Here is a 25,135-nt window from a genome sequence, read left to right as displayed (position 1 = left end):
CTCTCCACTTGCCTGGATGGATGCAGTTCCAACAACATTCAAGAAACTCCACACCTTCCAGGACAAAGCAGCCCACTTGATTGGCACTCTCTTGACCACCTTCAATATTTTGACCACCTTCAATTTTCACACCACCGACGCACATTGGCAGCAGTGTGTACCATCTACAAGATGCACTGCAGCAACTCACCAAGCCTCCTTAGACAGCACCTTCCAAACCCACAACCTCTTTACTTAGAAAAACAAGGGCACAAGGGAGCACCACCGTCTGCAAGTTCCCCTCCAAGCCACACACCATCCTTCAATTTTCAGTCCATTAACACTCTTTCTGTACTAATGCTTTGTCTTTCAACACACCATTAACATATCTTTGCTCCATGACCTTCTGGTCAGCTATTCTGTGACCTTGTCCTATCAATACCTTCTCTTTTGTTATCTCTTGCCCCACCCCCGCTTTATTTGCTTAAAATTTTTTACTTTTTTTATATCTGCCAGTTCTGAAGAAGGGTCACTGACCTGAAATGTTAACTCTGCTTCTCTCTCCACAGATGCTGCCAGACCTGCTGAGTGTTTCCAGCATTTCTTGTTTTTATCACACACCATCCTGACTTGGAACTATATCACCATTCCTTCACTGTCACTGGATCAAAATCCTGGAACTCCATCACTTACAGCACTGTGGCAGTACACAAACCAGATGGACTGCAGCGGTTCAAGAAGGCAGCTCACCATCACTTACTCGAGGGCAATTAGGGATGGGCAATAAATGCCCACATCCCATGAAACAAATTTAAAAAAAAACAGGGGCCATGTCCACAGGAGCAATGAAGGCCAAGAGGAGATTTAATATAGAGTTTTGAAATTCTGAGCTGTTTTGCTCGAGTAAATCTATTTAAATTTGCAATTGACCACATAGGTATGGGAGCTGAGTGGGTAAATGCCTGTGCCATTTTACCTGTCTTCCCACCTGCTGGGTGGAGGGTGTTGAGATGTTCCACATATTGTCCAGGTAAAGAAATAGGGGAGGCAGAGGCATAGTAGTATTGTTACTGGACTAGTAACCCAGAGACCCAGGGTATTGCTCTGGGGACATGAGTTCAAATCCCACCATCGCAGAAGGTGGAATTTGAATTCAATTAATAAATCTGGAATTAAAATTTAGTCTAATGATGGCCACGAAACCATTGTCGAATGTTGTAAAAACCTATCAAATTTCCTTTAGGGAAGGAAATCTGCTGTCCTTACATGTGACTCCTGACCCACAGCAATGTGGTTGACTCTTAACTGCCCTCTGAAATGACCTAGCAAGCCACTCAATTCTATCAAACCGCTCCAAGGTCAATAGCAGTTCAAGAAAGTGGCTCACCACCACCTTGTCAAGGATAGGCAATAAATGCTGTCCTAGCCAGCGAAGCCTACATCCCATGAATACATTTTTTAAAAAAAAGGTCACATCTTTGTAATGAACACCAGACCTAACAGTGCTGGGAACAAGTACTAGTACCAGCAAAAACACGTAATCTCCCCATACTTATTTTATGGCTTCGGTTTATGGCTTCGGTCAGGTTTTTATTGCGTATAAATGGCATTATTTGTTGCCTTAGTATGCACAACTGAGGATTCTGATTGTTTTCAATTTCTACCTCTACCTCTTTGTGTATTTTGATTCATTTGAGAGTTTATATGTCACTTTTAACAACAAATTTGCTTTCCAATGAAGTTGACACAGCTTTTTATGGCAATATTTTTCACATCCAGTACTTTCAAATCTGTGATAGCATAATTATTGACTTAAATCTATAATATTTTCAACAGATTATGCTTGATGGACAGGATATTCGATCCTTGAATGTTAGGTATCTCAGGGAAATTATTGGGGTTGTGAGCCAAGAACCCATCCTCTTTGCCACCACGATAGCTGAAAACATTCGCTATGGTCGTAAAGATGTCACCATGGCTGAGATTGAAGAGGCTACCAAGGAAGCTAATGCCTATGATTTCATTATGAAATTGCCAGATGTAAGTACTGACCTTTGTTTGCTATTGAACTAATGGGTTTATATGATAGATCACTGGTTTCTCTAATCTTGATAACTGCTGTGACAAGTTCAACTCTATTTTTCTGAGAAATTGTCTTCTCATTGTTCTATCAGTTCATATCCGGGATAGAACAGCATTACGTCCTTCTTCTGTGCCTATGCAATTAGATTGACAAACACCAGAGTGAGATTGCCTGGCCCTCACTGAGTGAAAATATAAAGATGCTATGATGATCCTACATCTGAACTGGTGCTACGAATGACTTGAGTATAAAAAATTAACTATTGGATGTTGGACTTTATCTTGTCATTCAACATGATTAGAAACTTGGTACATGGACTCGGGCCATGCAGCATTGTGCAATTTATTTTGTCATCCATCCTTGTAGGCGTCGCTGGCAATGTTTTTTTATTGCTCATCCCTAATTGCCCTGCGAATGTGGTACTGGTCATCTTCTTGAACTTAGCAGTCAATGTGGTGAAGGTACTCCCACAGTTCTAGAATTTGATCCAAAAATGATGAAGGAACAGTGATACATGTCCGAATTAGGATGGTGTGTGACTTGAAGGGTCTCTTAAAGGTGATGGATTTTCCAAGTATCTGCTGCCTTTGTCCTTTTAGGTAGCGAAGGACGTGGGTTAAAGAGGTTTGCTGCTGTTCCTGCAGTGCTTCCTGTAGATAGTATACATAGCAGCCACAGTAGGCTGGTGATGAAGAGGGTGGTTGTATAGGCTAGTGCATGAGGAAGCTATGAAGTTGACTGCTTTATCATGGATGAAATTGAGCAATTTTCCCTCAAATTTCTGTTTGCCGTGCACGGCCTGCTTGTTGCACTGCATGTTCCCTTTAAGATTGCTGCGCACCCTGTTTGTTCCCTATGTGGCACATTCCGGATTGCTGTGCAGCTGTGCCCTGTGCAACTAAGAGGGAATGTTGATGTTGAGCCTCTTGAGTGCTGTTGCAGCTACATCCATCCAGGCAAATGGAGGGTATCCCACACCTTTGAAATCATAGGGACACACCTAAAGTGATGTCAATATGCTAGAATTTCTGTTTTCCACAAACCCACCCCTGCTGCCATTTCTCTTTCAATTTATGCAAAGTGTCTTGGGGTTGTGTGTAGTTCCACAGTCACCAGAAGGCTTCTGTACCTCACCCAAGCAGGCATTCCTCACTCAGTAAGTGTGGCACTGGAAGTTTTTTTGTGATGAGCAAGGAGTGAAATTGCAGCTGAGCCCAGTTCCTTTTCCATCCTCACCTGATGTGCATCTTTCAAACAGAGCAAGGATGTATTCTTATGTGGTGTTTAACTAGGTCCCCTCTCTGGGTGGCCATTATCGTTTAAGTGCATCATCCAGTTGGTTGATAGCAAAGGTACCTCGATGAGAATACAGTTAATCAGATTGGCTGCTCTGTAGAATCAGAATCCTACAATTCTATTAGTGGATGGACCTCATCCTGGCTATGACTAACCAGGCTTCAGTCATTTCCTGCCTGCTGGTAAATGTGGCATTGGATCTATACAGCCACATGAGGTGCAATTAATGCCAGGTATATGCACACTAAAGTGTAAATCAATATGTGATCTCTGTATTGGCTTCTGAACTAATTTTAAAGCCTTGGATAAAGCCAGAGAACTTATTCTAGGCCTATTCAATCTTTCAGCTGAATAAGATCTCCTCAAAATGATTCTTTTGCTTCTGATCTGTCATTTTGTTTTCTTTCTTATCTTCCTTATCTGACACAGCGTAATCACTACTCTCTCAGTGTAGGTTGAAGTACAAATGGCTTGTGATCTTGCCCTAATTGCTTTTGCAGCATTAAAACTTGGTTCTCATGAGATGGATATGCGCATTGTGGGCTAGATATTCTCCTGATCGCTATGAATGGTGGGGGCGTCCAAGTCATCGTTAAGAGTTGAATTTGAATATATTTGAATTTTTAAAAATAAAAACAGACATTTTTAACATATCACTAACCCTAATCCTGATTTTCTGTAGAAATTTGAAACATTAGTTGGAGAAAGAGGCACTCAACTGAGCGGTGGTCAAAAGCAAAGAATTGCCATTGCACGTGCTCTGGTACGCAATCCAAAGATTCTGCTGCTGGATGAAGCCACATCTGCATTAGATGCTGAAAGTGAAGCTGTTGTTCAAGCTGCTCTTGATAAGGTAATTATGGTCTCACTAAATAAAAACAATCAGTGCTAGTTTAGTTATATTGCTGCAGTTAGCAGGATTTTTTAAATCAGCAGAGAAATATTGCCCAACTTTTAGATTTTCCGATGAATTAGTCTTTAGGTAATTGTTCAGGATGAGGACTGAGACTTGCTCTGTTCATTGTTAGTTGCAAAATAGTAGATATGGATTTATGTTTTCAATGAAAACAACAAAGAAAATCTTCTCTTTACCTAGCCTCAACACCTGCACAGTTTCACCGGGAGTGGGATGGCAGTATCAAAATTGGCCCTATGAAATTCCTTTGGCAAGATTTGCCCTGTGAACCCAGGCCATCCACCAGCTGGTTCAGCAGAACAGATCCAAATATATTTTATCAATATTAATGCTGAGAAAAATGTGGAAATTGATTTTAAGGTGTAATCTTGAAGACTACATGTATGAAATCATGTTGTTAAATAGAAGCCAATAAGGCTTAGGAAATGGGAGATTTTGCCTGACAACCTCATTGACATCTCAAGTGCATTATGAAAAGGTTCATATTTAAATTAATAAGTGGACATTTTTGAGAACTTTGCTTTATCTTTGAATAACCACAAGAGGAAGTTACCCAAGATAGACTGGCATTGATGTAACAACTTATCATAAAAATCTCAAAGCACTGCACATTGCAGTGTATTATTTTGAAGCACAATGACTGTAATGTAGGCAAATAGGCTATTTTGCACACAGTGAGATACCACAAATAGCAATGACCAGTTAATTACTTTTTGGTAGTTGTGGTTAAGGGAGGAATATGTACTTAAAAAGGAAGGATTTGCAAGGTTATGGGATAAGAGTGGGGGCATGGGACTAATTGGAGAGCTCTTTGAAAGAGCCAACATGGGTACAATGGCCTAAATAGGCTCCTTTTGTGTTGTATGATTCTATGAATGTTATGGAGTCATAGAGTTATACAGCACAGAAACAGGCCCATCGTGTCTGTGCCGGCCATCAAGCACCTATCTATTCTAATCCCATTTTCCAGCACTTGGCCCTGAGCCTTGGATGCTATGTTTTTTCAAGTGCTCATCTAAATACTTTTTAAATGTTGTGAGGGTTCCCGCCTCTACCACCCCTTCAGGTAGTGTGTTCCAGATTCCGACCACCCTCTGGGCGAAATTTTTTTTCCCTCAAATCCCCTCTAAACTTCCTGCCCTTTACCTTAAATCTATGCCTCCTGGTTATTGATCCCTCCACTAAGGGAAACGTTTCTTCCTATCTATCCTATCAATGCCCCTCATAATTTTATACACCTCAATCAGGTCCCCCCTCAGCCTTCTCTGCTCGAAGGAAAACAACCCTGGCCTATCCAGTCTCTCTTCATAGCTGAAATGCTCCAGCCCAGGCAACATCCTGGTGAATCTCCTCTGCACCCTCTCCAGTGCAATCACTTCCTTCCTATAATGTGGTGTCCAGAACAGTACACTGTACTCCAGCTGTGGCCTAACTAGAATTTTATACAGCTGCAGCATAACCTCCCTGCTCTTATATTCTGTGCCTCAGCTAATAAAGGCAAGTATCTCAAATGCCTTCCTAACCAACTTATCTACCTGTGCTGCTGCCTTCAGTGATCTATGGACAAGTACACCAAGGTCCCTCTGACCCTCTGTACTTCCTAGAACCCTAGCATCCATTGTATATTCCCTTGCCTTGCTAGTCCTCCCAAAATGCATCACCTCCCACTTCTCAGGATTAAATTCCATTTGCCACTGCTCCGCCCAATTTATCAGCCCATCTATATTGTCCTGTAATCTAAGGCATTCCTCCTCACTATTTATGACACCACCAATTTTCATGTCATCTGCGAACTTACTGATCATACCTCCTATATTCACGTCTAAATCATTAATGTACACTACAAACAGCAAGGGTCCCAGCACCGAACCCTGCAGTACACCACTGGTCACAGGCTTCCACTCGCAAAAACAACCCTCGACTATCGCCCTCTGCCTTGTGCCACTAAGCCAATTTTGGATCCAATTTGCCAAATTGCCCTGGATCCCATGGATCCTTCTTAGCCAATCTGCCATATCAATAGCCTTACTGAAGTCCAGGGAGACCACATCATCCTCATCTACGCATCTAGTCAGCTTGAAAAATTCAATCAAGTTTGTTAGACACGATCTCCCCCTGACAAAGCCATGCTGACTATCCCTGCCTCTCCAAGTGGAGATTAATCCTGTCCCTCAGAATTTTTTCCAATAGCTTTCCTATCACTGATGTTAGACTCACTGGCCTGTAGTTACCTGCTTTATCCCTGATACCCTTCTTGAATAATGGTACCACATTCACTGTCCTCCAGTCCTCTGGAACCTCTCCTGTAGCCAGAGAGGATTTGAACATTTATGTCAGAGCCCCTGCTATCTCCTCCCTTGCCTCACATAACAGCTTGGAATAGATCTCATCTGGTGCTGGGGATTTATCCACTTTTAAGCCCGCTAAAACAGCTAATACTTCCTCCCTTTCAATGCTAATTTGTTCAAGTATATCATAATCCCCCTCCCTGATCTCTATACCTATATTGTCCTTCTCCATAGTGAACACCAATGAAAAGTAATCTTTTAATACCTCACCTATGTCCTCCGGCTCTAGACACAGATTTCCACTTTGATCCCTGATGGGCCCTTCTCCTTCCTTGGTTATCCTTTTGCCCTTAATATGCTTATAAAATGCCTTGGGATTTTTCTTCATCTTGCCCGCCAATGTTTTTTCATGTCCCCTCTTCCCTCTCCTAATTACTTTTTTAAGTACCCCCCTACACTTTCTACGCTCCCCTAGCGCCTCTGCTGTTTTCAGTGCTCCGACTCTGCCATAAGCCTCCTTTTTTTTCTTCCTCATCCAATCCTCTATAATCCCTTAACAGCCAGCGTTCCCTGGCCTTGTTGGTCCTACCCTTCACCTTTACAGGAACATGTTGGCCCTGAACTCTCACTATTTCCTTTTTGAATGACTCCCACCGGTCTGATGTAGACTTTCCTACAAGTAGCTGCTCCCAGTCCACTCAGGCCAGATCCTGTTTCATCATATTGAAATCAGCCTCCCCCCAATTCAGTACTTTTATTTTCGGTCCCTCTTTGTCCTTTTCCATAACTACCTTAAATCTTTCAGCGTTATGGTCACTATCCCCGAAATGCTCCCCCACTGACACTTCTACCACTTGTCCGGCTTCATTCCCTAGGATTAGGTCAAGTACCTTCCCTTCTCTTGTAAGACTATAAGGACACCAGTAAAACTGCCTGTTCTTTGAGTAGTGTTATGGGACCTTTGATATCAATCTGAACTACTAGAACAGGCAGACAGAGTCTCCGTCTCTCCTCCAAAGAAAGGTAACTCCAATGATGCAGCATTTCCTCACTACTACACAATCAGCTCAATTCTTGGTGTGAGACTCAAACTTACCATCTCAGACCCAGAAGCAAGAGTTTTACTTACTGTGGTAAGCCCGTGCAAAGATTTTTAAGAAACTGATATGCTGAAGTTGTTTTTTTCTCTCTGGTAAGGAAGCTACACAGGCCCTGGGGTGGAAACATGAATATGCAGCTTTGCCAAAACCTTAACATACTTTCTGTATTTTCTCAAAGGTACGGAAAGGCCGGACTACTATAGTAATTGCTCATCGTCTGTCAACAGTCCAAAATGCAGACACCATTGCAGGTTTGCAGGATGGTGTAATTGTCGAGATAGGAACCAATGAAGAATTGATGGAGGCAAAGGGGATTTATTACACTTTGGTCAACGCGCAGGTACCTCTTGGGAGCCAATTACCTCTTCCAACTCAGATGACTTTAACCATTGACTAAATTATGAAGTTATTCAACAATATTCAACAAATTCATACACTGACATTTAATTTGTTGAAAGCAAAACTGAAAAGATAAATCATCATTTCATTTGTTTCCTTGTAGACATTTAAGAATGAAGGCAATGAGACACACAAATTAATTCATGAGGGAAATGAAGCTGAACTTGAGACAGTTCGCACCACTAAGCCACTGCGAAGACGGTCAACACGAGTTAGTACAAAAAAGGTAGAAACAGCTACAGAAAAAACGGACGTTGATGATCCTCAGGTATGGCTCACTTCAATTTAGTCAAGGAAAATATATACTCCATTTTAATTGAATCTTGCTTTTAAATATTGCATTAATGATGCATTATGAGATTTTACTACTTATGAGTTCTCTAGTCAGCTCATTTGTGGGATATAAATCTGATATTTATCTTGTTTTGTGTTTCAACCCTATTTTAAAAGTTAATAATTCGAAGAGCTATGAGAAATGAGTTTAATATGTCTCTCAAATAAATAAAAAAATGCTGGAAATACTCAGCAGGTCTGGCAGCATCTATGGAGAGAAGCCAAGTTAACCTTTCAGGTCTGTGACCTCTCATCAGATGCTGCCAGACCTGCTGAGTATTTTCAGCATTTTTTGTTTTTATTTCAGATTTCCAACATCTGCAGTATTTTGCTTTTATATTAATATGTCTCTTTGCTGATTCAGTTTAATGGTATTTAGGCTGACTACGTAATATGGTTTCAAATGTTTATATTAATTTAAGGTGTCTGGTAACCACATAACTTAGAGATTTGGTGAAACTAGGAGTTGGAACACTACTTTTCTCAGTGGGGATTTGGGTTCAAATTCAACTCAAACAATGAGATGAAAATGTGTTCCCCGTTGATTGTAAGAATCATAAGAGAATGGAATTAGACAGCTTTAACCCAGTCCCTGCACAATTGCTTAGCACAAAAATGCTGGGGGGGTTACATTAGCTTAACAGACTAAGAGGCCACAATGATGGATGAGGGGCATGGGAAATGTAATATTGGGGGTGCTGTTTTTGAATTATTTTATTGATTCCAAAATGTCCCCCAAAAATTCAACAGTTAGTTATTGCAATAATTAATCTGTGAGTTATTTTAATTGAATATGTTATCACTCTACAATATGAAATCATAATTTGTGTCTATCGGTTTCTCTTGCTGAAGTTTAAAATAATTTGCAAAAGCCAAATACTGCGGATCCTGGAAATTTTGAATAAAAAAAGAAAATGCTGGAAAGACGCAGCAGGTCTAGCAGCATCTATGTGGAGAGAGGAACAGGATTAATGGGCAGAATATTAACATGCAAAGGGTGGGGGGGGGGGGGAAGGGGGGTGGTGCGGGGGTGGGTTGGGGCAGGTGTTGGTGCAGGCCAGGGGGTTAAGTCATAAAGTGTCAGCATGTCGGAAATCCAGCATTATCCCACTTACTTCCCCCTTAAACTCAAATAGCTGCCAAAGAAGCTCATGATGGATTCATACAGACACGGTTCAGATAACTTGATTGTGTGAAGCTTTATGGCACAACAATGCTGAACCCACTGCCCCCACCCCTCTGCCATCCCAACACAAATCATTCCCACAGTCATGAATCCCTCCATCTCATTCACACCTTTGCTTGTCTTTTAATCTGATCATAATATTCTCCTTAAGGCTAATATCCATTTGGAAGGCAGGGGGCAACAATGGAGATGACTGGACAATGGAAATTTGGAAAACAATGTATGATTCATTTGCATTTTCCAATATATTAGACAGTGGCATTGTTACTAACACCCAAGTGAATCCCCTTGTACAACAAAAAAGTCTTTCTTTTCCTTTTCCCATTACTTCTACATGGTGCGACATGTGTCCTCGGCAGAGCTAGAGGCAGCTGCTCACTGAGCCATTCAGACCCTTGCTGGTGTTAGTAATTAGCAACATAATTAATGAGTGTATGTGTGTGTATAGATAAAAGTGATTCTTGACAACACAGCCGGCCGCAGACGTCATCAGACTGCGCCAAGCTGAGCACATGTGCAAATGGGCTCCTGCTGTCTGCGCGTGCGCTGTGTTCCAGATTGCCAGGACTGGTTGACGCATGAGCAGATGACATCATCGCATTATGCTGGGGAATGAGGGTGGGGAGAGTGGCCGAAGAAATTGGTGGCGGCGGGTGCGTTCTCCTCCTTCTACCCACCACCCCCCCCCCCAGCCCCCCAGCCCGCTCGCTCTCCCCCCACCTCCGCCCGCCCACTCATTCTTACCCCGCCCCACTCACTATTTCCCCCCCGCCCGCTCTTTCCCCACCCCCACCCCCCACCCCGCTCGCTCACTCTTTCCGGCAAGGCGAGAGGGTGGGAGGGAGAGTGAGCGGGCTGGGGGGGGAGGTGATAGCGAGCGAGCGGCTGGGAGGGTGGAGGAGGAGAGCGCACCCGCCGCCACCAAGGTCTTCGGCCTCTCCTCCAACCCGCATAACACGATGACATCATCTGTGCATGCGCCAACCAGTCCTGGCAATCCGGAATGCAGCGTCGCGCAGAGAGCAGGTGCCCGTTTGTGTATGTTCACAGCTTGGCGCAGTCTGACGTCTGCGGCCAGCTGCATTGTCAAGAATCACTTTGTTTGCACATGTGCCCGTGCAGCACCATTGTCAGCAAACGCAGCCGTATAGATATTGGTTTGAAATGGGTAAAGGAATAGGTTAGTCCTGCAAGCTTCGTTTTACTGGAAACAACTTTGGATTTTGTTTCTCCAGAAACAAAGCAGTGGAATGATTATTCTTAGGTCAGTTTGGGTTCAGCCAGGGCTACTCAGCTCTAGAACTCATAAAAGTGTTGGTTCAAAGATGGACAAAAGAGATCAACTCAAGAGGTGAAGTGAGAGTGACTGCCCTTGACATCAAAGCAGCATTGACTGAGTATGGCATCAAGGAGCTCAAGCAAAACTGGAGTCAATGGGAATCCGGGGGAAAATTCTGCACTGGTTAGAGTCATACCAAGCGCAAAGGAAGATGGTTGTGATTGTTGGAGGTCAATCATCTCATCACCAGACATTACTGCAGGAGCTCCTCAGGGTAGTGTCCTAGGCCCAAGCATCTTCAGCTGCTTCATCAATGACCTTCCCTCCATCATAAGGTCAGAAGTGGGGATCTTTGCTGATTGCACAATGTTCAGTACCATTTGCAACACCTCAGATATTGAAGCAATCTGTGCCCATATGCAGCAGACCTGCACAACATCCAGGCTTGGACTGATAAGTGGCAGGTAATATCCATGCCACACAAGTACCAGGCAATGACCATCTCCAACAAGAGAGAATGTAACCATCTCCCCTTGACATTCAATGGCATTACCATCGCTGAATCCCCCACTATCAGTATCCTGGTGTTACCATTGACCAGAAACTGAACTGGACCAGCCATTGAGTCATAGAGTTATACAGCACAGAAACAGGCCCTTCAGCCCATCGTGTCTGTGCCGGACATCAAGCACCTACCTATTCTAATCCCATTTTCCAGCACTTGGCCTGTAGCCTTGTATGCTATGGCGTTTCAATTGCTCATCTAAATACTTCTTAAATGTTGTGATGGTTCCTGCCTCTACCACCTCTTCAGGCAGTGTGTTCCAGATTCCAACCACCCTCTGGGTGAAAAACTTTTCCTCAAATCCCCTATAAACCTCCTGCCCCTTACCTTAAATCAATGCCCCCTGGTTATTGACCCCTCCGCTAAGGGAAAAAGTTTCTTCCTATCTAATCTATCAATGGCCCTCATAATATTGTATACCTCAATCATGTCCCCCCTCAGCCTTCTCTGGTCTAAGGAAAACAATCCTGGCCTTTTCAGTCTCTCCTCATAGCTGAAATGCTCTAGCCCAGGCACCATCCTGGTGAATCTCCTCTGCACCCTCTCCAGCGCAATCACAACCTTCCTATAATGTGGTGTCCAGAACTGTACACAATTCTCCAGCTGTGGCCTAACTAATGTTTTATACAGCTCCATCATAACCTCCCTGCTCTTATATTCTATGCCTCGGCTGATAAAGGCAAGTATTCCATATGCCTTCCTAACTACCTTATCTACCTGTGCTGCTGCCTTCAGTGATTTATGGACAAGTACACCAAGGTCCCTCTGACCTTTTGTACTTCCTAGGGTCCTACCATCCATTGTATATTCCCTTGCCTTGTTAGTCCTCCCAAAATGCATCACCTCACACTTCTCAGGATTAAATTCCATTTGCCACTGCTCCGCCCATCTTATCAGCCCATCTATATCGTCCTTGTATTCTAAGGCTTTCCTCCTCACTATTTACGACACCACCAATTTTCGTGTCATTTGCGAACTTACTGATCATACCTCCTATATTCACGTCTAAATCATTAATGTACACTACAAAGAACTGCAAGGGTTCCAGAACCAATCCATGCGGTACACCACTGGTCACAGGCTTTCACTTGCAAAAACAACCCTCGACCATCACCCTCTGCCTCCTGCCACTAAGCCAATTTTGGATCCAATTTGCCAAATTGCCCTGGATCCCATGGGCTCTTGCCTTCTTAACCAATCTCCCTTGCAGAACTTTATCAAAAGCCTTACTGAAGTCCATATAGAGTACATCAACTGCTTTACCCTCATAAACACATCAAGTCACCGCCTTGAAAAATTCAATAAAGTTAGTTAGACACGATCTCTCCCTGACAAAGCCATGCTGACTATCCCTGATTAATCCCTGCCTCTCCAAGTGGAGATTAATCCTGCCCCTCAGAATGTTTTCCAATAGTTTCCCAACCACTGATGTTAGACTCACTGGCCTGTAATTACCCGGTTTAACCCTGCTACCCTTCTTGAATAATGGTACCACATTTGCTGTCCTCCAATCCTCTGGTACCTCTCCTATGGCCAGAGAGGATTTGAAAATTTGTGTCAGAGCCTCTGCTATCTCCTCCCTTGCCTCACATAACAGCCTGGGATACATCTCATCTGGGCCTGGGGATTTATCCACTTTTAAGCCCACTAAAACAGCTAATACTTCCTCCCTTTCAATGCTAATATGTTCAAGTATATCACAACCCCCCTCCCTGATCTCTACACTTACATCGTCCTTCTCCACCGTGAACACAGATGCAAAGTAATCATTTAAAACCTCACCCATGTCCTCCAGCTCCACACACAGATTGCCACTTTGGTCCCTAATGGGCCACACTCTTTCCCTGGTTACCCTCTTGCCCTTAATATACTTTAAAAAACACCTTAGGATTTTCCTTTATCTTGCCCGCCAGTGTTTTTTCATGTCCCCTCTTCGTTCTACTAATTACTTTTTTAAATACCACCCTACACTTTCTATACTCCTCTCATGCCTCCGCTGTTTTCAGCGCTCTGAATCTGCCATAAGCCTTTTTTTTTTTTTTGCTGATCCAATCCTCTATATCCCTTGACATCCAGGATTCCCTGGACTTGTTGGTCCTACCCTTCACCTTAACAGTACATGTTGGCTCTGAACTGTCACTATTTCCTCTTTGAATGGCTCCCACTGGTCTGATGTAGACTTTCCTACAAGTAGCTGCTCCCAGTCCACTTTGGCTAGATCCTGTTTTATCATATTGAAATCGGCCTTCCCCCAATTCAGTACGTTGTTTCCGGCCCATCTTTGTCCTTTTCCATAACTATCTTAAATCTTAGAGTTATGGTCACTATCCCCAAAATGCTCCCCCACTGACATTTCTACCACTTGTCCAGCTTCATTCCCTAGGATTAGGTCCAGTACTGCATTTCTCTTGTAGGACTTTCTACGTACTGGCTCAAAAAGCTGTCCTGTACGCATTTAGATAATTCCGCTCCATTTAAGCCTTTTACACTAAGACCAGTTGATATTAGGTAAGTTGAAATCCCCTACTGTTATTACCCTATTATTTTTACACCTCTCTGAGATTTGCCTACATTTCTGCTCCTCTAACTCTTTCTGACTGTAGTACCCTCCCAGCCAAGTGATTGCCCACTTTTTGTTTTTAAATTCTACCCATATGACCTCATTTGAGGAACCTTCTAAGATATCATCCCTCCTTACTGTAGTAATTGACTCCTTGATCAACAGTGCAATGCCACCTCCTCTTTTACACTCTCCCCTATCACGCCTGAAGGTTCTATACTCTGGAATTTGAGCTGCCAGTCCTGCACCTCCCTCAACCATGTCTCTGTGATAGCAACAATATCATAATTCCATGTGTTTATCAACGCCCTCAATTCATCTGCCTTACTAGTAAGACTCCTTGCATTAAAATAGATGCAATCCAGCCTTGCATTTTTCACTTGTGCCTTAACAAGTCTATATTTGCTCTGCCTTCCGGACTGACTCATTTTCTCTTCTATATTTGATTGTGCATCACCCCCTCCTGTACCTCCACTCTGTATCCCATTCCCCTGCCAAATTAGTTTAAACCACACCCCCAACAGCACTAGCAAACTTCCCTGCAAGGATGTTGCTCCCATTCCGGTTCAGGTGCAACCCGTCCAGGTCCCACCTTTGCCAGAAACCGACCCAGTGATCCAGGAAACTAAAGCCCTCCCTCCTGCACCATCTCCTCAGCCATGCATTCATCTGCTCTGTCCTCCTATTCCTATACTCACTAGCACATGGCTCCGGGAGTAATCCAGATATTACAACTTTAGAGATCCGGCTTTTTAATCTGCTACCTAGCTCCCTAAATTCTTCTTGCAGGACCTCATCCCTCTTTCTACCTATGTCATTGGTACCAATGTGTATCATGACCTCTGACTGCTCATCCTCCCCCTTCAGAATGTCCTGCAGCTGCTCCATGACATCCTTGACCCTAGCACGAGGGAGGCAACATACCATCCTGGAGTCATATTTGTGGCCACAGAAATGCCTGTCTGCACCCCTTACGGTAGAATCCCCTATCACTATAGCTCTGCCACTCCTTTTCCTGCTTTGCTGTGCAGCAGAGCCATCCGTGGTGCCATGAACTTGGCTATAGCTGCTTTCCCTGGGAAAGCATCCTCCCCAACAGTATCCAAAGCAGTATATCTGTTTGAGAGGGAGATGGCCACAAGAGACTCCTACACTACCTGCGCCTACTACTCCGCCTAGTGGTCACCCATCCCTTTTCTGCCTGTTGAACCATTACCTGCGGTGTGACCACCTCGCTAAACGTGCTATCCACAACATCACAGATGCTCTGCAGTGAATCCACCCGCAGCTCCAGCCCCGTAATGCGGGTAGGTAGCAGCTGCAGCTGGGTAGACTTCCTGCACGCACAGTCGGCAGGGCCACTGGAAGTGTCCCTGATTTCCCACATAGCGCCGGAGGAGCATATCACAGGTGCGAGCTGTCCTGCTATAATTTACCTTTAGAAATTGACAATAGTTTCATGGTCACCATTAGACATTAATTCCAGATTTATTAACTGAATTCAAATTTCACAGTCTTTCAAATTTTACCATCTGCTGTGGTGGGATTTGAACCCATGACCCCAGAGCTTTTAGCCCAGGCCTCTGGATTTCTAGTCCAGTGACATTACCACTATGCCACCACCTTCCTATAAATACTGTGGCTACATGTGCAGGTCAGAGGCTAGGAATTCTGTGGCGAGTAACTCGCCTCCTGACTCCCTACAGCCTGTCCACCACCTACAAGGCACAAGTCAGGAGTGTGATGGAATACTGTCCACTTTCCTGGATGAGTGTAGCTCCAACAGCACTTGGGAAGCTCAATACCATCCATGACAAAGCAGCCTACTTAATTTTCACACCATCCACCACATTAAACATTCACTCCCTCCGCCACCGATGCACAATGGCAGCAATGTGTACTATTTACAAGATGCACTGCAGCAACTCACCAAGGCTCCTGCGGCAGCACCTTCCAAACACGCAACCTCTACCACCTAGAAGGACAAAGGCAGCTGATGCATGGGAACACTACCATCTGCAAGTTCCCCTCAAGGTCACGCATCATTCTGATTTGAAACTATATCGCCGTTCCTTCACTGTCGTGGGGTCAGAATCCTGGAACTACCTCCCTAACAGCACTGCGGCTGTGCCCACACCAGATAGACTGCAGCGGTTCAAGAAGGTGGCTCACCATCACCTTCTCAAGGGAAACTAGTGCAGGCCTTGCCAGCATTGCGCACTTCCCGTGAATGAATGAAATAAAACTCACCTTGCCTGATTGCATGAGGTCATTTATCCACTTGTGGCTCTGCAGTCAGGTTTGAGGGATGACCGCATGGCTACTGAGTTCTCTGTGATCTCTGTCTAGGCCTGCTTGGTCTGGAGGGTTGGTCTCTTACCGTTCCAGGGGAAGAGAACCTCCATTCTTGCCCAAGCAGACTGGAGGAGAACTGCAGAGAGGTATCACTGAACCATGGGGCCACCCTGGATCTTCTTTCAGGCATTCCTCATTTTCCCTTCTTCGGTGCCTCAACAGGTGCTGCCTTTGTGGTTACATTGAGTTAACAGAGTGCTAACAGCCCTTTAAATTTGGCGCCAGCACTTCCAGCAGCTTGATTTCACACTGCCTGTGCCACCTGAGTGCACGGCTCCTCCACCACCCAACAGTTAAGTGGCTGGCTACCATTGAATCGCTGATTCCAGCATCCCCCTCCAACCATTCAGGCAGCAGTGGCTCCTGCTTCCCGTCTCGGTGGCGGTACCTCAGGACTTTCCATAAAATTCAGCCTGTTAACTCTGTTTCTCTTCCCACAGATGCTGCCAGACCTGCTGAGTCTTTCAGCATTTTTTGTTTTTATTTAAAATAAAGTCCTTTACTTAGATTTTTTAGCTTTATAAATGAACAGATTAAAAATTGTGAAGTTCCATTTTTTGCAGATTACAGATTTGACGATCATATTCCATATTATCATAAAGTGTGAAACATTCTATTTTTCAGGATGAAAATCCTCCCAACATATCCTTTTTGAATATTCTTAAGATGAACAAGACTGAATGGCCTTATATGCTTGTGGGAACTCTCTGTTCTATTATAAATGGTGCCCTGCAGCCTGCCTTTGCCTTGATATTTTCAGAAATTATTGCAGTAAGTTTAACATTTTCCACTATATTTTGGTAACTTGGGTGAAACAATTACAAAGATTTTAAGAAACTTCATTTTTAAAATACTCTCTAGGAAGAAGAACTAATGGTAATCCTATAGACACTGTCGGTGGTTCTAATAGTCAGTAGGTACAGGTCCAGAGAACAGGATGTATTAAACAGCCTTTGGAGATATAGAGGCAAACAGTTCACAGAGGCACTGATTTATATTCTAGGATACATTCCTCTTCTTGTATACTGTAACCAGGAACTGGTCCAGCTCTTGCTTGAAGGTATTCAGTGAATCAGCATTTGGTTGCATGAGCTGGCAACCTGTTCTATAAGTCTACTATTCTCTGGGGAAGGAAGAACCGCCTAACATCCGACTTATTTCTGCCCATATACAACTTGTAAGCATGGCTCTTGGTTCTCCCTAACCTATTCAATTGAAGTCATTGGTCCACATAAGCACAAACTTGAACATTTTATAAACCTCACTCAAACTTCCCATCTCAGGTTTTCTAAAGTCATACAGACACAAATCTTTGAGCCTTTTGGGGTAACTAAGGTGTTTTAGTCTTATGGCCTTCCTCTACAGTCCTTCCAGAGCCTCAATATCCTCCAACATGTGAGGAGACCAAAACTGGACACAGAATTCTAGTTGAGGCCTAACCAGAGTCTTGCAGAATGACAGAGTGGTATGTTTTGTTTGATAGTGATTGCAACCTAGATACCTGTTTGCTTTAACTATAGCTTCATGGCATTAGTTGTGCACCTTTAGAGAGTGATGCATTAAAGTATCCAGATCTTTTACTTTCACCACCGGCTTTAACTCTGTTGGGTGTAAGAATATTCAGCATTTGATCTGCCTACACTACACTTCTCTTAGTTGCATGTATGTGCCAAACACAAGCGCATTCTTCCAACTCATCAAGATCTAATTGCAATAGTTGACTATCCTCTGCAGCACTAACACTTGGGCACACCTTGGTATCATTTATAAACTTGCGGATCTTTCCCCCAGCACCTACATCTAAATCATTAATAAAAATAGCAAATGTCCTACCATGAATCCCTGCAGGATACCCCTGATTATCAGTCTCCAAGTAAATCCAGACATATTGACTAAAGTTTAATACCTACAGGTGTTCACTTATTCTCAGTTCACTACAGCAGTTTTTTTTTATTCATGGGATGTGTGCATTACTAGTAAGGCCAGCATTTAATGCCCATCCCACATTGCCGTAGAGAAGGTGGTGCTTAGCTGCCTTTTTGAACACAACTGAGTGGGTTTTTTTTAGGCCGTTTCAGGGGGCAGTTAAGAGTCAATCGCATTGCTGTGGGTCTGGAGTCACATGTAGGCCAGACCGGTTAAGGACGGCAGATTTCCTTCCCTAAAGAACATCAGTGAACCAGATGGGGTTTTACGACAATTAATGATAGTTTCATGGCACCATTACTGAGACTGGCTTTTTATTCCAGATTTATATAATTGACTTTAAATTCTCCTGCTGCTATGCTGTATGGGCTGAATTTTAACTTAAAAAAATGGTACTACAAAATTTGAGTGTTGCTGAAAAAAGAGACACATCGCCAAAGCTTTTCGTCTTGCACCTAACAAGACAGATGCAAGAATGCCAAATTTCAAAGGGAGCAACAACTTATACTGCATGAAAAAAGGGCAGTGATTGGTTGGCAAGTCGATTCTGGTCAAGGCATTGCCATGGAGAATGCACCAGGGAACTATTGCCCCCCATGCTTTTGTTTAATTCAAAAAAACGCAATGCCTGGACATGTTCCTTTTGCCTGTAGAGGATAGGTCCCCGCATATGCATATAAGTAGCTTCTAGCAAGCATAAATGAGCCTCATTGCAAGCCCGACTGATAATCTTAAACTGGTTGTTGGTATAATTCTTAGCACACTCAGGATTGTTCAGCAAGTGCAGTTTAATCACAGAATCACGTCTAATGTTAGACATTGTGTTGGGTTTTGCAGTAGGCTGTACCTCCCAACCACTTGCGGATCGTATCAAAGAGCATGTCATTTTTGGGCTGTTCACAATAGGCAGAGTACTGACTGTACTCAACCAACTCATACTTGCAAAACTCAGAAGACAATGTCTAATATTAGATGTGATTCCATGATTGGACAGCATTTACTGAACAATGCTGAGTGTACTAGTAACACTAACAGTCAATTTAAGATTATCAGTCAGGCTCACAATGTGGTTCACTTATGCTTGCTAGAAGCTACATATATTCACACCCGGGGACCTGTCCTCTGCAGGCAAAAGGAACATGTTCAGGTGTTGTGCCTTTTGAATTAAGCATAAGCGTAGCTTAGGAGACAGTAGTTCCCTGGTGCATTCTCCATGGCAATGCCTAGACCAATCAGCAGGCTCTTTTTCGTGCAGTATAAATTGTTGCTTCCATTGATATTTGGCATTCTTGTGTCTGTCCTGATGAGTGCAAGTTAAAAAGGTTCAATAGCATGTCTCTGTCTTTTCAGCAATACTTAGTTAAAAAAAGGTGGATTTGAGTCAGGTGTTGGGTGGTGGTTGGGGTTTAAAGTCTCAGAAATCTGTTTCCTAGTCCAAAACCCGCCTCCAGCCTGCCCATTTCCATGTTTAACCGAGGCCGGATGGTGGGCAGGCAGCCAATCTGCTGCAAGGGGATGGGTTGTAACTTTAAATATGATATTGAGGCTGCAAGCCTCATTGTCATTCTACTTTTCAACTTTAACTATGGGTGTCTGGGTTTCCTGCAGACCGGGAAACCTGGCATCTTCCTCAGGTGAGGACTTGATGGATTCAGGATGTTATGTGCCTTCACACCTACATGCTGGATCTAGGGGCCTGCCTGTGAAGCCTCCGCAATTGGGCACTCCCCCCACATACTTAGCCTCCCTGAGGCCTCTGATCCCCTCCACCCCCCCCCCCCCCACCCTAGCAGGCCTCTGACCTCACCTCACAGCACCCTCTCCCCACAACAAAACCCTGATCCACCACCTTCCCACCCTTCCCCCATCCCACCCAGGCCCTGATCCACCACCCGACCAAGGTCGATTCCCCCTACCCCACCATGAGGCCTCTAACCTTGCCTCAGCACCCTCCTCCCCAAGAGGCCCAATGCGCCACCCCCAGCCCGACTTCTGATTCCCCACCACGACAAGGCCTCTGGCCTTCCTCCCATGATCACTCCACCCAAACAACAACCAGCACCCCCTAATCAGCCCTACTCTGATCACCGCCTGCTCCTCCCCCCCCCCCCCCTCCACTCCTGATCGCACCCCCTCTGACTGCCACCCCCCACCTCATCACCCCTCTCCAGTCAAACCCTCCTCCCGATTGCACTCCTCCCTCCAGTTGACCAGCCCCCAACCCCTATCCCCAGCATGGGCCTACCCGCAGCTACAGCCGTCACTAACCATCTCCTTGCCGGACCGAAGGCCCAGCCTGTCAGTCAGGCTATGCCTCTGGACGGGGAACTGATCAGTGGTATCACTGACATGCCGTGGTTAAAGTTCCACAGCGTGTGAGCGAATCCTGAATTACGTGTTACCGCAGCACCCCGCCCCCGACTTTCTGACCAACCGCTGCTTGCAGGTCAAGTCAGTAAAAATTCAGCGCCATGTCTCAGGATAATTAGTCCAGGCCTCTGGAAGACTAGTCATTAACATAAACCACCATGCTACTTTTCCCCTCTGATTTACCACTAATTCCACAAGATTCTACCTTTTATAGAGAAGCCTCTGGTGTGGCACCTCATCAAAAGCTTTCTGAAAGTCCAGGTAAACAATGTCCACCGGCTTATCCATATCCACAAAACTAGTGAGTTCTTCAAAAAAATTCATAATTCACGCCCTTCTTTTCCAGATGTTGTGTTGGGTATTTCTGATAAGGCCTTCTCTAAGTGGTCGGATAGGGAAATGCTAATGGTTCCTTTGAGCATCTTAATTATTGATGCAGTCAAGCTAGTCGGTCTTCGATTAACCGCTTCTGCCTTATCACCCTTTTTAAAAATTGAAACTACATTAGCATTCTTCTAATCTAGGGGAACAGTTCTAGACTCTAACATGCTGTTGGGCAAGAGGCTCACGTAGCACCTGTCCTATTCCCTTAAGGATGCTTGAGTTGATGGATCAGGCTGCTGACCATGATTTTTTAAGGTTTTTTTTTCAAAGATGATATTGTCATTCCATCTTAAATTTAATAATTTTAATGTTAACAGCACCACGTAATGCTGCCAGTTGACCATCATTTTCAACAGGAAAGACCAATATAAAATATTTTATTATTTCTGCTATACCCTGTCCTTGAGCATCATTCAGTGGCCCAGTAGAGTCTTTGGTCTTCTGATTTTTGACATAGTTGAAGAAGATTTTCCTATTAATACCAGAGTTGCCCACTATCCTTTTTTCCAATAACCTTTGAGCTGATCTAATAGCTGCCTTAGTTTGGGCAGAATACTAGGAGAACTCCTATTGCTCTTCTTCCAGTCGTGCCATATGATCTTGTACGTATACCTGAAAAGGACACACGAGGCCTTGGTTGAACATCTCATCCAAAGGCAGCATCTCTAACAATGTACACATCTTCCATAATGCACTCAAGTGTCAGCCTAGATCAGTGATTCTCAAAGTGTGGTCCGTGGATCACTGGTTGTCCGCGAGGGCCCTCCAAGTGGTCCGCGAGCTAGTCCAAAGTACTGGCACATAACGCCACGAGGGGGCCATGCGAGAGAACAGGCCAGAACGGTCCTCCCCACCGCAGGCATGACATCACAAAACTAGACTGACTCCTGCATGCATGGCATGAGTGAGGAAAAACAATGCAGTTTTGTATGCAAGATTTATGTTACAGTTGATTTTGTTTGATTAATATAGATGTATAATTCGTTTCTCAGAAGAAAATTATTGTGATGATTTTACAGCATATTAGAATATTTCAAATAAGCATGTTCTTTTGTAACATTAATGTTTACAATATGAAAATGTCTGTACTTTTCTTTCTGGCATGAATTAATTTATTTATGATTAAAAAATGCACATAAATTTATTACATTTAGTAGTGAAAAAGCAGCAAAATATTTCTAGCTTCCATAAGTTCCCATTAATTCTGCTGAATTTTTTTGAGGTGGCAAGTGAAAGAAGGTGAGGTAGGACAGGTAGGTGGTCCACAGGGTCTTTAGCCCAGTCTTAGTGGTCTGCGGATGAAAGTTTGAGAACCACTGGCCTAGATTATGTACTCAAGATGCTGGACTGACACTTGAATCCAAAAGCTTCTCACTCAGGGGAAGTGTGCTACCACTGAGCTATGGCTAACACCATAGCAGCATTGTATGTATGATTTATAAAGTTTTTCTGTTATGTTTCGCAAAATTGAAAAAGAAGTCTTCACAACAGCATTCATTATCTCCCCTATTCTATTCTTTTGCCTCCTTATCTCAAGAGACAATGGATACGCCCCTGGAGGTAGTCAGTGGTTTGTGAAGCAGCGCCTGGAGTGGCTATAAAGGCCAATTCTAGAGTGACCGGCTCTTCCACAGGTGCTGCAGAGAAATTTGTTTGTCGGGGCTGTTGCACAGTTGGCTCTCCCCTTGTGCCTCTGTCTTTTTTCCTGCCAACTACTAAGTCTCTTCGACTCACCACACTTTAGCCCCGTCTTTATGGCTGCCCGCCAGCTCTGGCGAACGCTGGCAACTGACTCCCACGACTTGTGATCAATGTCACAGGACTTCATGTCACATCTTTAAAGCGGAGACGTGGACGGCCGGTGGGTCTGATACCAGTGGTGAGCTCGCTGTACAATGTGTCTTTGGGGATCCTGCCATCTTCCATGCGGCTCACATGGCCAAGCCATCTCAAGCGCTGCTGACTCAGTAGTGTGCATAAGCTGGGGATGTTGGCCGCCTCGAGGACTTCTGTGTTGGAGATACGGTCCTGCCACCTGATGCCAAGTATTCTCCGGAGGCAGCGAAGATGGAATGAATTGAGACGTCGCTCTTGGCTGACATACGTTGTCCAGGCCTCGCTGCCATAGAGCAAGGTACTGAGGACACAGGCTTGATACACTCGGACTTTTGTGCTCCGTGTCAGTGCGCCATTTTCCCACACTCTCTTGGCCAGTCTGGATATAGCAGTGGAAGCCTTTCCCATGCACTTGTTAATTTCTGCATCGAGAGACAGGTTACTAGTGATAGTTGAGCCTAGGTAGGTGAACTCTTGAACCACTTCCAGAATGTGGTCGCCAATATTGATGGATGGAGCATTTCTGACATCCTGCCCCATGATGTTCATTTTCTTGAGGCTGATGGTTAGGCCAAATTCATTGCAGGCAGCCGCAAACCTGTCGATGAGACTCTGCAGGCACTCTTCAGTGTGAGATGTTAAAGCAGCATCGTCAGCAAAGAGGAGTTCCCTGATGAGGACTTTCCGTACTTTGGACTTCGCTCTTAGACGGGCAAGGTTGAACAACCTGCCACCTGATCTTGTGTGGAGGAAAATTCCTTCTTCAGAGGAGCCTTTCCTATCCTGAGTGGCATGAAACAGGGCTGTGTTCTCGCACGCACACTTTTTGGGATTTTCTTCTCCCTGCTGATTTTTTCCTGTGTGTGGGGAGATAGAGGATTTTTTTCCTACATTGAATGAGATAGCTTGCCACCCGGGCATAAGACTGGCATAGCACTTGGCCACCTGTTACAGCAACAGCTCAATTTGTATCTCAGTTGATTTTAATGCAATTAGTTTCTACAATGGATGGCAGATCTGCAATACCTCTTTTGCATTCAGGCAGCAAGGTGCAAATTTACCCTATTATCTAAGCCAAAATGAATTTCCTAACAAAGTAAGTGTTGTTTATTTTTACATCAATCATGAGTGATTTGTTTCTTGTCTTGCAATAGTAAATGTACTAAATTTGTTGTTATGTAATAATCACCATTGAATTGTATTTCTTTTACCCGACACAGGTGTTTGCTCAGGTGGACAAAGTTGCTATGCGTCGCGAGAGCACATTATTTTCCCTGTTATTCCTAGCACTTGGAGGTATCTCCTTCATCACATTTTTTCTCCAGGTAAGGTTGCATGAAATCTGTGAATAAACAGGATGCTGAACGGAGACCATTGCAGTAATCCGACTGAGAGCTTCAGATGGCATTGCAGGAGCAAAACCCACTTGGCTCATGCCTTATATAGTTTGTTATTAAGGAAAACCATACATGCTCACAGCAATGAAGAGTCATGCGGTGAATTTGCATTGTTTTTGCCTGATGTTAATGGAGCAATAACGTCCTCAAAATGGCATTATTAGCCCTACCACCCCATTCGTACTGGAGATGCAGCCAGTTCCTTTTTGAAAGGGACCTACCACCGGTTGTCCAATGCTGCCCTCCTGTTTCAGGTGATAGGCTCCTTTTTAATATGGAAATCAGTGTCCTATGACATAAATAGGACCTTGAATGCCTCTTTGAGGTCGTTTATGGCAAATCCTATGCAGTGTCTACTCTGACCTGTTCCATGGGCAATGCAACACAGAAGAATCGCAAAGGTAATTGTTGAATTATTTTTGTGGGCAGAAGTGCTCCTCCGGGACCCACAAAGATGAGGTGCTATAGATTTTCTGGTGGTTAAAACTTCAGACTGGAGATGGTGGTCGCTTTTCATTCTCTGCTGCCGCAAGTTGAAGTGTAGAATTAGCAGCAGTGCTGCTTCACTGCCAGCGGTGGTAGTAGAAGCAGATGCATTAAGGACATTTAAGCGACTCTTGGATAGGTACATGGATGATAGTAGTATGAAGGGTATGTAGGTAGTTTGATCTTAGAGTAGGTTAAAGGTTCGGCGCAACATCGTGGGCCGAAGGGCCTGTACTGTGCTGTACTGTTCTATGTTCTTCTTGCCTGACTGGATCCTTCCATAGCCCCTGGCTGTATTGCTTTCTGTGATGTTGCTGTGATCTCTCCTCTCTCTCCAGAGGGCTACTTTTCAAGGTCAAAATCTATCACATTAGCAGTTTTGTTAGTTGACACATGG

At 44.2% G+C, this 25,135-nt stretch overlaps 1 protein-coding gene across 2 annotated transcripts in view; it reads left to right on the top strand.

Annotated features, from left to right (window-relative positions):
• The window catches only part of abcb4 (ATP-binding cassette, sub-family B (MDR/TAP), member 4), a 164,885-nt gene that overhangs the window by 79,006 nt on the left and 60,744 nt on the right, over positions 1 to 25,135 (top strand). The window contains exons 13-18 of one of the 2 annotated variants that reach the window (XM_068012982.1): positions 1,816 to 2,019; positions 4,041 to 4,211; positions 7,841 to 8,002; positions 8,165 to 8,329; positions 16,964 to 17,110; positions 24,076 to 24,180. In XM_068012982.1, the coding sequence (XP_067869083.1) occupies positions 1,816 to 2,019; positions 4,041 to 4,211; positions 7,841 to 8,002; positions 8,165 to 8,329; positions 16,964 to 17,110; positions 24,076 to 24,180 (954 nt within the window). The remainder of the gene's footprint in view (positions 1 to 1,815; positions 2,020 to 4,040; positions 4,212 to 7,840; positions 8,003 to 8,164; positions 8,330 to 16,963; positions 17,111 to 24,075; positions 24,181 to 25,135) is intronic. The other variant, XM_068012986.1, reaches the window with a different exon arrangement.

This window comes from Heterodontus francisci, chromosome 2 (genome assembly GCF_036365525.1).
Source record: "Heterodontus francisci isolate sHetFra1 chromosome 2, sHetFra1.hap1, whole genome shotgun sequence".
NCBI lineage: Eukaryota > Metazoa > Chordata > Chondrichthyes > Heterodontiformes > Heterodontidae > Heterodontus > Heterodontus francisci.
This window is presented reverse-complemented; position numbering and strand designations above follow the sequence as displayed.